This window comes from Mesoplodon bidens (genome assembly GCF_964165515.1).
Source record: "Mesoplodon bidens genome assembly, chromosome: 3".
NCBI classification, from domain to species: Eukaryota; Metazoa; Chordata; class Mammalia; order Artiodactyla; family Ziphiidae; genus Mesoplodon; species Mesoplodon bidens.
This window is the reverse complement of record NC_138178.1, coordinates 141,349,013-141,360,976: the sequence shown is the minus strand read 5'-3', so window position 1 is coordinate 141,360,976 and position 11,964 is coordinate 141,349,013. Positions and strand designations below refer to the sequence as shown.

General features: G+C 40.4%; 1 protein-coding gene across 1 annotated transcript; it reads right to left on the bottom strand.

Annotated features, from left to right (window-relative positions):
- Positions 1-6,832: 6,832 nt before the first annotated feature.
- Positions 6,833-11,475, bottom strand: AKAP5 (A-kinase anchoring protein 5). The gene is made up of 2 exons (XM_081228149.1): positions 11,391-11,475; positions 6,833-8,799 (listed from the first exon to the last, which is right to left on the bottom strand). The coding sequence occupies exon 2, from the start codon at positions 8,530-8,532 to the stop codon at positions 7,246-7,248; it is 1,287 nt and encodes a 428-aa protein (XP_081084275.1). The 5' UTR covers positions 8,533-8,799; positions 11,391-11,475; the 3' UTR covers positions 6,833-7,245.
- Between the last annotated feature and the right edge of the window lie 489 nt (positions 11,476-11,964).

Genomic DNA, 11,964 nt, shown 5'->3' with positions numbered 1-11,964 from the left:
CCCAGATAAATATAGAGTCTTGGAGCTTAATGAGCCATGATGATTATCATTCACTATTTCCTTCCATAGGTCAGAAAAAAACACCAGCCAGATATTGAGTATAGAGAAGAAAACCCATGAAACTAAAAAGGTAATTCTGAAATTCACTCTGAAATAAGCCAAATTACTGATAAGGCTGTTTGTGGCACATCTGGATAAAAGATCTGAAAGGTTGACTTTTTTTCACCTGAATTGAATAGTGAGTGACCAATTATTTTGGCATTCTGTGCATGTTAGCCTTCACAGAGTACAAGAAGAGTTCTAACTAGTTATTTTGATCAGGGGGATAGAAATACTCTAGTTAAGTTTTGGGTTTTTTTAAATAAATTAATTTTATTTATTTTTGGCAGCGTCAGGTCTTCGTTGCTGCACGGGGGCTTTCTCTAGTTGCAGCGAGGGCTACTCGTTGCAGTGCACGTGCTTCTCATTGCGGTGGCTTCTCTTGTGGAGCACCGGCTCTAGGTGTGCAGGCTTCAGTAGTTGTGGCACGAGCGCTTCAGTAGTTGTGGCACGAGGGCTCAGTAGTTGTGGCACGAGGGCTCAGTAGTTGTGGCTCGCGGGTTCTAGAGCGCAGGCTTAGCAGTTGTGGCACACGGGCTTAGTTGCTCTGTGGCATGTGGGATCTTCCCGGACCAGGGATCGCACCCATGTCCCCTGCATTGGCAAGCAGATTCTTAACCACTGCGCCACCAGGGAAGTCCTCTAGTTAAGTTTTTATACCACAAATGGCTATTCCACATGGAACCTCTGCATTGTAATTTATATATAAGGATATTTTATTGGTTTGAGCATGCATGCCTGTAGCTGCATTACTCTTACCTGTGACTGATCACAGATGTGGTCCAGAGACCCACTTGTAGCTATACTGACTGAACCTTCCTGTGATCTGAAGGTACAGATGTCAGAGTAGGGATTTGGGAATAAAAGGTTTGAGTACAAGTGTACAAATGACTGCATCTGCTTTTGTGTCACCCTGTGTTCCCTATCTCCCAGGGGTATGGAATTGGAAGGCCTGTTTTTTATGGCAACAAGTATAGCTGTGAAAAGTGTAGGAAAGGCTTAATCTCTGCCCCATAATTGCACTGTCATAAATATCAAGATAAGGCCAGAAGTCCTATTTGAGTCTAGCCACGAAAGAAATTGTGAGGAAAGTGCGTCTCGTCTTGCTAACATGCAGAAACTGCTGGACACCACTACCGTTGCTATTACGATAGTTTGGAATTTACAGAGACAATTTTAAGTTTGGGAGTTTCCCAACCTAGGAGCCACCATCCTCCCCTCACGTAGGTTTTCCTTAATTGTTCGTGGTGTCTGTGCCCAGCTTTGCTGAGGATTTTCTGTGAATGTATAGTGTGCTCATGTACATATATACATATACTTGCTTTTTTCCCTAAGTTCAGGAACTCAGCCTCCAGTGAGCTCAAGCTTCAGGGAAAAAAAGAAAGGTATGTACTTCTCCAAGGGATTGGGAACTCCAGAATTCAGGGTTAAGGGCAGAATTGCCTGTCAGGACAAGTGTTGCAAAAGGTTATGTACTTTTCTCTTAAATTAGAAAGATGTGATTTAATAAACTTTTTAAATTCTGCAAAGTGTGAAATATTAAATACCCTTTGTACAGTGTACCTTAACAAGACGTTTTATTTAGGAACAAACTTTAGTTTTAGGACTTTTAAGACGCTATCAAGTTTAAATTGGTCCCAAGATTTGGAAAGCACGTTCTTTCATAGTGCTATTTACTGTCATTAGGCTGTGCTTAAGAAAAGAACAGGGTTGCTGATGTTAAGGGAAGAAAATCAGTGTCTTAATAAACACAGAACTTTTGAAACACCCAGCTTTAGCAAGCACCATCTGCACAAGCATTTCCACATAAAGATCACTTAGTAATTTGGAAAACCATACAGATTATTAACAACTTATAGGTTAATACAGAAAAGACAACTAGTGACAATAGCAAGAGACGATGAAAACAAGTACACTTCTGTCAAGTTCATAGATGGCATCAAACTCAGAATTGCCCTTTAGATGGAATTATCTCAGTGAAATTGAATTCAAGTTCGAGATGTTTGTGTTTCTCTTTGCTGGAGATGGGCTCTTCTAGGCATGTCTCGTAAAGTCTGGCCAACACTCAGGAGAACAGAACTGCTGGTGGTGCTAACTCAGTAGTTTCAATCAGTGTGATCTTTATGGTTTTAGGAAATTAATGTACTATACCACGTTTCTCTTAAAAGATTTGGATAAATAAACATGAGCCAATATAACATTTATTTTGTATTAACAGTACATATATTAATTCAGGTTGAAACCTTTTTTCTACAGAGTACTATTTAATATTTGCATCTGATCCACAATAATATAGTACTAATTTTAATGAGAAATACAAATTGGAACTTCTGCTTTCATAATAGCTCATCCACTTAACATTTTTACAAAGAACTACTATAAATATGTAACATTATGCAGGCTTTTTTCTGCACCTGTTCACAAATCAGAAGGAATATACTTTTAAGCTATTTAGCCACCGAATGCTATCAAACTGCCCCTGTATTTATATGACCATCTCCCCATACCAGACAAAATGAATCTTTCTCTTTAGTCTCCATGCACTCACGATGCTGCATTACTGTGGTTCTTTGCCTTAACCCCTGTCCAAGTTTCAGTTGCTGCGGCTCCCTAGGTTGACCTCTTCGAGGGCAGGGAGCCTGTCCCCTTTATCAGTGTTTGGCATGTGTCATACCCAACACATGTTGAATAAATTGAATTTAATCTAAACTTAAGTAGTTTCTTTCTGTTAAATTTTTGTAACTAAGGATTACAAAAAAAAACTTTTCAAAAATGTGCCATAAAATGTACTATATATTGAAATTTTGAATTCTGTATAATGAGAAACTTCATGTTTGTGAAGCAATAAAACATCATAGGAATTTGAAACTAAGAAACGCTAGACCTTAAATGAGGATGTTTAAAAATGCAGAAAGGGCAGGCAGAAAAGTCCACCCCTAATGTACTGAGTATCAGGTGAAATTAGAAAGCAGACTTCACACATTTGAATAAAGTTGACATTAAAGGGGTATTTTCAAACAATGGGATTCTAAAGCCTAATTATGTTAATTCTGCTGTAAATCCCCCCAAATTAATTATTAACTATAAAAAATAAGGCAACTTGGAGTTAGAAACTTATGGATGGAGTTAACTCTGGATTTTTTGCAGAAGCCAGATTCGACTGGTGCCCTCTCATGATCCATTATTTCTAAAAGCCTTTAGCTGGAAGGCTATTCACACATATTGGTGAAATAACGTAATCTCTCAGAAATAAATCAGAGTTTTTAAGACTTCATTAAATAGTAGACCAGTTAAGATCACAAACTTCGTGCTGTCAAATGGATTACCTTCAAAGAAAATTATGTTGACAGCTTTTCTGAAGAACTCCATTTGTGCCAAATGCTTATTGTTCCTTGAGGTGGAGGAGGTGGCAGGGAACATGATTCCTCTTTGAATGTTCTTCTGTTTTCTGCTACCTTTACTTAAATATGACCAGGGACTATTTTTATATCCTATAAAGTACTTTGAGAAAATGTTAAGTGAATAGTGCTACACAAAATAGAGGAGGATTTTTGTATTCGCTTGTTGTAAAGCAAACTGAGTAATACTTGAATCTTAAAAGGGGGAAGATAATGTGCTGAAGAAGTTATCCAATAAACCAACCAGCCTTGTAAAATTATGAGGTCAAAGAGAAACTGAATCCCAGCCACTTAATAAATGTTCACTAAAAGCAGCATTTATACCACAGCAAATTTAAAGGAAAGTTAATGTGGTGTTATTAAATTGCCTTTTAAGTGATATTTTAATATTGTCAAATGGATGTGAATTGAATAAGAACCTATTTATATTCATTTAATGTCTTGCATATAAGGTCAAATTGCTTAAAATAAATACCATTAAAATAAAAAAAAATATTTTATGAGAAACTTCTAAGTCATCTGATTCCTAATTATTTCTATAACAACAAAACAATTTAGACCACCTTACAATTCATAGTAGTAGGATTTGGCCATTGTAGCAGATATAATCAGATTGAGACCAATTAATTTCTGGAATCCTTTTTCAAACTGGATCCTACTTATTTAATTCACCAGATATTCTCAATAGAAAAGACTAAGGAGAAACCACTTAAGAATGAATGCAAATAGAGTACACATTTCATCACAAAAACAATCAATTATAATACATTCTAACCAAATATGTACCACCACAGTGGAAAAAAAATAGAAACCTAGGACTACTTAGATAAAATGTTACTTTCTTAGAAGAATTTCATTACACATATTTACCTCACATGTTTTTAAAACTCCCAAATAAATATACCTACACATTTCAGAATATTTTCAATAACTGGTAAATGCTATACTTTTTGCTCATTCATGAGAAATTACTAAAAATTTACAATGAAAGTATATGGCTTGAGCCATCCTTGCAGTAAATGAAGGCAGGATTCTTCGAAACACTGTTAAACGCACCAACTTTAACCAGTCTTTTTAAATTGCTCACTTTTAAATATGTAGTTGCTGGTAGCTGTCCAAGTCCATTAGCACCACATATAGTGAATTAAAAAGAGTTTTTAGGGAGGATGACTTAGCAGTCTTTTTTAAAAAAATGTTTAAAAATTATACAACGAAATGAAATTGATTTCTTGGGTCATGTTTTGAAAGATTCACTTTTCATCTTGTGAAACAAGGATTTTGGTAGTTTCCCTCTTCCTCCCCCCCACCCCAGGTTATAAGCATGAAGGTAGGAAAATCTGGGGGAATACAGGGAATACATTTACACTTCAGCAAATAATCTTGCTAATAATATCCATTATCTGGTTCAGTTCCAAAGTCAGATTAGGTTCTTCTGCCAGAGGTCTCAGTATGTACTTACAGGAAGAAACAAAGATTCTATGGGACAAATTAGCACATACTTTCTGTATGCAATCCATAAATAATGCAGGAAGTCACCAGATCATTTGAAATCATCGAATGTACATTCTTTTCTCCAAGAGTGTATAAATACCTTACAACTCAAGCAAAAGCTCTTCATCTACTTTCAGAGTGACACTGTCACTCAGTTTAGACAGTGGAGGACTGTACAATAGGAATCCTGACCTGTGAGGTAGGGAAGTGTGTTGCAGTATTAGGGCCATTTCACGCAAGGAAAGGTTGAAACAATTACTTATGTTTTCAAAAAATATGACAATCATTGAGATCGGTGATTTAAATAACCGAATAAAATGCAAACAAGCCCTTATTGTTATATTAAGTTCATTTTTTTTCTTTTGTAAGGGACTAGCTGGACTAAAACTACTGATGAAAAAGTTTATTTTCAATATCCGTGTAAAATGTTTACTGGTGTCTCTCAACACAGGCACAATGAAAGATGTATTTGGCTCATTCTTAGCCAAGCATGAATATTTTCACTAAATTATTATTCCTATGACTTTTACTGCCAGGTTTGCTTTGAGTCCACTCTCCCCTTTGAGGAGAGATTGATGAATACAGTCTCCAGAGATTTAATCTTGCAAGATGAATCGTGTGTTATATGTGATAATTTATTACTTGGGAAGTTTGTCTTCTCCTGGATGGAAAATAATCCACTTTTTGTTGTTTTAATTTTTAAAAATTCTTTATTTTTTGGTTGAGTTGGGTCTTTGTTGCTGCGTGTGGGGTTTCTCTAGTTGCGGCGAGCAAGGGCTACTCTTTGTTGCAGTGCACGGGCTTCTCATTGCGGTGGCTTCTCTTGTTGCGGAACACGGGCTCTAGCCACGCAGGCTTCAGTAGTTGTGGCACGCGGGCTCGGTACTTGTGGCTCATGGGCTCTAGAGCACAGGCTCAGTAGTTGTGGTACACTGGCTTAGTTGCTCTGTGGCACGTGGGATCTTACCTGGACCAGGACTCGAACCCATGTCCCCTGCATTGGCAGGCGGATTCTTAACCACTGCGCCACCAGGGAAGCCTTGTTGTTTTTGTTTTTGTTTTTAGCTTTTCAGCAGATGATCCCACGCGCAAGTGGATTTTTTTTTTTTTTTTTTTTGCGGTACGCGGGCCTCTCACTGTTGTGGCCTCTCCCGTTGCAGAGCACAGGCTCCGGACGCGCAGGCTTAGCGGCCATGGCTCACTGGCCCAGCCGCTCCGCGGCATGTGGGATTTTCCCGGACCGGGGCACGAACCCGTGTCCCCTGCATTGGCAGGCGGACTCTCAACCACTGCGCCACCAGGGAAGCCCGCATGCGCAAGTGGATTTTTATACAGGTCTGCTTGGGGCAGAAGAAAGATGGAGATGGAAAATGCACTCCCTGTTTCCACACCTTTGCACTTGGTAATTATTTGCCTGTTTGAAGTAATTTGTGAATGGCTTTTGTAAGGAACTTGAGCAAGACTAGAAAACCACTCATGTTTAATCAAACTATTATTTTTTTGGTTTGCAGTATTTTTCTTTTTTTTTTTGGCGGTACGCAGGCCTCTCACTGTCGTGGCCTCTCCTGTTGCGGAGCAAAGGCTCCGGACATGCAGGCTCAGCGGCCATGGCTCACGGGCCCAGTCACTCCACGGCACGTGGGACCCTCCCGGACCGGGGCACGAACCCGCGTCCCCTGCTTCGGCAGGCGGACCCTCAACCACTGTGCCACCAGGGAAGCCCTGCAGTATTTTTTTGAGGTAAGACTACTACCTAGGAGTATAACAGCTAGAAGTCACACATTCACAAAAAATAGCTCACCTTATTCACCATTTTATACAACATAAAAGTGCACTGTAAAAAAAAAGTTGTTGAAAACAGAATGCGATGTTAACCTATACACAGTGTTGAACTTTTAAAAGGAAACCAGGCTTTGTGACATCAGAGGACATTAAAGAGCTTATGGCATACTGCAAGTGCTCAATAAATACATCTTGCTTCTCCCAGGCAGTCTAATCTCCACAAACCATTTTAGCAATTTCCTGGATATTACTTTTCATTGCAATCTGTACTGACTTCCTCCAATCCAGAAGTGGCTACATTTCAGTGATAAGGGAGGGTTTTATAACTTAATTCTTTAGCACTTCTGGGTTGGAATTGTACCTTTAAATTCTACAGATGTTAAATCTCTCATTTGTTACTGAATAAGAAATGCCACAAATATGTAAAATAATTTACCATTAAGCATTTTCTCCCTCCCATGATGTGGAAATTAAGTCACTGTAGAAGATTGCTTTTTGCATTATCATCAGAGGCCATTTCATTAACCAGCTGTTCTATAGATAACTGGATAGCATTCTTGACAAGAGAAGAAGCTGTTTCTATTAAGAGTGTTTCATATTGTTCTGAAGTTCTACTCTCAAAACCACTATCATTAGCAAAAACTCCCACTTGCTCATTTTCGATTGAAATTAAGAATTGCTTAGGGACATTTTTAGATTTCTTAACATCAAATTCACTGATTTCAGTGTCTGTGATAATAATAGCAATTGGCTCCATTCTTTTGCTTTCTTCTGGTTTGGGTTTTTCTGCAGTGATTTCATTTACTTGAAAATCTGATTCCTGGCTCAGTTCAGTATCTTTCGGCTTACTCTCCTCAGCGACAGTCTCTTTACTTTCACGGTCTCTCCAGTCTGGTCCACTTTCTAGGATACTGTTTCTGGCTTCTTCCAGAATTTGTTGATCTGGGACTGAAGGTGAGGGAGCAACATCAGAAACCACTGGGAGCTCGTGTTCTGTGTCTGAAGTTTCCAGTGGGCTTGCTTGCTGAGGTTGAATGCTTTGTTTTTCCTCAAGCGTTTCAATATATTTTTCAAGGATTAGAGTTCCTGTTTGAATAGCAGAATGCCCTGTATCTAACTCAAGTTCTACTGAAATCACTTTCTCCCCAGGAGAAGTTATGCTGTTGTTCACATTTGATTCACAGACCTCATCACTCCCTTTCTGTGAGACATCTTCCCTTACGTCCTGCTTCGACTTGGTCTTTGCTGCCTGGTCATCTGATTGGGTGAGAGTTTTTGTATCCAAACTTCCAGTCTCTTGTTGGACTTTGATACTGCAGTCTGAGTCTTCTATAATTTTGGAATGATTACTTCTTTTCTCCCCTTTTGAGAATTTTATACAGGGAATCTTGAGTCTGGATTTTGCCTTTTTTTTAGAATTATCATCCTCAGCACTGATTTCAGGTTGCACTTTGGCCTCAAAGGGCTTTTGCTGCTTTGAAGAATCTGACCTTTTGCTGCGCGTTACAAGGCGTTTGATGGAGGCCCAGGCCCCCCTGGGGGGCTCTGGCTGATCAGAAGCTCCTGCTTCTGGGGGACACTTCCTTGCTGCATCAGCAGCTTCAGAGCCAGCTTTGGGCTTCATTGCTTTGGCTGCTTTCTTTCTTCTCTTGAAGCAAAGCGTCGATGCTTTTTCCTCCTGCCTCTCATTCTGAGGACTAACTTCTGCTGATCTCTTCTCATCCTTGCTTTCTACTTGTATTTCAGGAACTGTGATCTCCATTTTTATATTACACTCTTTCTTTCTCTAGAAAACTATATCCTCTCTTCCTTAGCAGCCTTTTATGACAAAAAAGTAGGCAAAAATATCACACTAAGTAAAATTTCTTCCCGATGTAATCACTCCTTTCGTCTTACTCCATACAGTTGTTTTAGGTGGTTTTTCCAGTTATAAAAATGCCTTGTTTCTCTATTACTTGAAATTTCTCTCTTTAATTTCTTCATGAAAGCCCTTTTACTGGATAGATTTTTGTTTTATTTAAGGGTCAACCTGATAAGAGAAAAGAGAGTGGTATTTTATTTCACTATCAGCCTACTGTTTTCTATAGAGACTATTTCAGTTGAATGCATATGGTTCTACTGGGCATGTTTCCCATATAATAACTTACTAAAATGACTGGAGAATAAAAATTGGGGCTTACTTTTGCCCTATCCAAAAGATTTCAGTGTGAATTTATTTTGCTGTCTTTTGTTTGTTAAAACTTCATTTTGGATTACTCTGCAAATCTGATATTATTTTATCAGTTCTGGAGTTGTGCTGTCTTTACGAATTGCTTATGACTCTGAATTGCAAGTTAACAAAAACCACCACCACCACCATGAACAACAAAAAACAATGAAGGGCAGGGTGTAATTTTTATTATTGCAATAAAGAGCTCTGAAGTTGCAAAGGATCTTAGAGATTATTTGAGATTATTCAAGTCGAGCCAGATGAAGAAACTGAGCTTCAGAGTGGGCAGCTGGCCTGCTAAAAGCCACACAGTTAGATGAGGTCATAGCCAGAGTTAGAACTGAAGACTTTGACTCTCTAATGTTCTTTCCATTATACCATAAGGTTTCTGTTCTAAAAATGTATGTTCCATGAAGGAGGTGCTACTTTTCATACATGCTCTTGGGAAATTTTTAACATTACTGTCATTCTCCACTCTTAAATCTGTTTGTGTAATTTTGACTTTTTTTTCTAAGTATCTGCAGTTCAGACATTTTCCATAACGAGCACATAGCTGAAGGTCAGAGTGAATGGTAATAATAGTTGACATTTATTGAGCAACTCCTGTCTATCAGGAAGTGCTAATAAGCACTTTTACCTACATCTCTAATCTTCCCACAACATTACAGAGTAGGTGGTGGTATCACCATCTACAGATGAAGAAACTGAGGCCTAGAGAGGTTAAGTAACTTGCTCTAGATTATACAGCTAATCGATAACAGAGCTCAGATTCAACCCAAGATTGCCTGTTTCTAAAGCCCGTCCTCTGGAACTGGGTTTTAAGAGTTTCATCAGAAAAATGAATTGTTTGGAGATGGTAATCTGCACTAGACTCGCTAGTCAAAAAATTTAAAAATTGCTTAAATGGTTGTGTTACCATAATGGAGCCCATCAACTGATAACTGAACCAAGACTAGACTGAGTTCTTGCTATTTTAAAATTTAAGCTTTTGCAATTCTTTATATTTTATTTTCTTGGTTCTGGAACTAATTTGAAAGCCAGAAATAAGTTGATAAGATATGCAATTGGCAAACTGATTAGTTACATGTAAATATAAAGGTATATTTTAAATCAATCCACAGAATGGTATGAGGGTACCAATGAATAGAGACGTGAGGTGATCACCTAACAAAAATCCTATGAATTTTAGTTGATGGATGTCCTAAAATAAGCAAAGGGACTCTATCTTTGTACTGTTTTTTATTTTTTTTTGTAAATCCTTCACTGTTGAAGGTTTATTTGGGTAGCTCTTGATTCTGTGAACCACAGAAGGAATTGGAACTCTGAAAATCAGTTCATGATCTAAGTAAATATCCTCTTAGGTTGAGTGTTACATACTCCATGCCCCTGAGAGAAAGGCAAAGTCATCCTAGAACAATGATGGAACTAAAATATGAACATTTTACAGTGTCCCTCCTCATATGTTTCCATAAGCACAAGAACCACAGCTGATTATAGCTCCTTAAGTCTCGTCACCTCTTGTGGGTTCTCAGTGCCTGAGAGTTTTTATTAATCAGAGGCTGTATAGCTAATAGAAATATTGAAATCGGATCATGTTTAGGAATGTATCATTTGAAACTAACCTGGATTGCCCAAAGACAAACTGCTTGAGAAGCTCACTTAAATGTATATCATGATGCAGAAATAAATACCCAAACAAAACCTAACTGAAATGGGGAAAATGCAGCCTGTAGATACTAAAACTTTGCAGGACGTTAGACTGCAAATGATTCACCCTTAACCTGCACAAATAGTTTTATCGCCTGGGCAATCTTAAAGTCCCTGTTTTAATTTCCTGATAGAATCGCAAGTCTACTGCCACAAAAAATACCCCGTCCCCTTTCCCCGTGAGCAGAGAAGCACGGAGGCAAACAGCAGCCACTCCCTGGGGAAAGCAGTGAATCTCTCCCAGCGCCAGGTGTGGACCACGAAGCTTTCTCCTGGAGGAGGGCGTCTCTCCTTCGGCTTGAATCGCCTTATGGCAGGAGCTAGAGCGCAGCAGAAAGTACTCAAAAAGGAGAGTGCTGGGGCGGGCGTGGAAGACATAACCCAGCTTCAAGCTATCTGCACAATTATAATGGCCAGGAACCCGGCACTCTATTTCCCCCCAAAAGGGCAAAGAAGGAAAAAAGCTACCAGCAACACGAGCTGTAACGCGCAGAGGTTAGGTGTGGGCAGAGCTTTTGAGGGTCGCGCTGGCTGGAGATTTCTGCAGACAAACGACCTTCCCGATTCTCACTCCGGCCACCTCGGGCGGCCCGGATTCCCGGTGTCCAGCGGGCACCTCCCGCCCACTTTGCCGCGCAGGCGGTCAGCGGACCGGACACCGGTCCGCACCCTTTACCCGCAACCTACTCGCCCTCTTCACTTACTGCGGGCGCTGGGGTCCCTGGCCGACGCTGTCGCCGAGGTCGCGGGGGCGCTCGCTGGGCTGGGCGCACGGGTAGGCGGGAAGCCACGGTCGTACCCGGAGCAAGGAGCCCTCTGCAGAGACCGCAGCCCCGCGGCGCCCCCTCCCCCAGAGGGCGGGGATTGACAGCCGGCTGCACCAATGCGCGCGGAGGGTGCGGGCGCGGGACGGGGCCGGGCTAGGGGCGGTGGGCGCGGGGGAGGGGGGAGGGGGTGATCGGGAGGTCTTTCCGAGAGCAGTTCGCCCAGCCACGGGCGCTCCCAGACTGGCGCGAATCCCCGGCGCGCGACCACATCGGGGGCCACCGAGAGAGGGCTGGCAGATGGGGAGGGGACCAGGGTCATAAGCCTCCCATTTTCTCAGACGCAAAGTAGCAAAATCCAATTTTAAATTATAGGCACTCCCATTATAAATCGCCCCACTGAATATTTAAGTCACAGCAGATATCACATTTTAAAAGTAGGACTGAAAACTGTGCAGAGTGAATCTCGTTTGGCGAGAAAATTACATGAACTGAGAGAGAAAAACCTCATTAC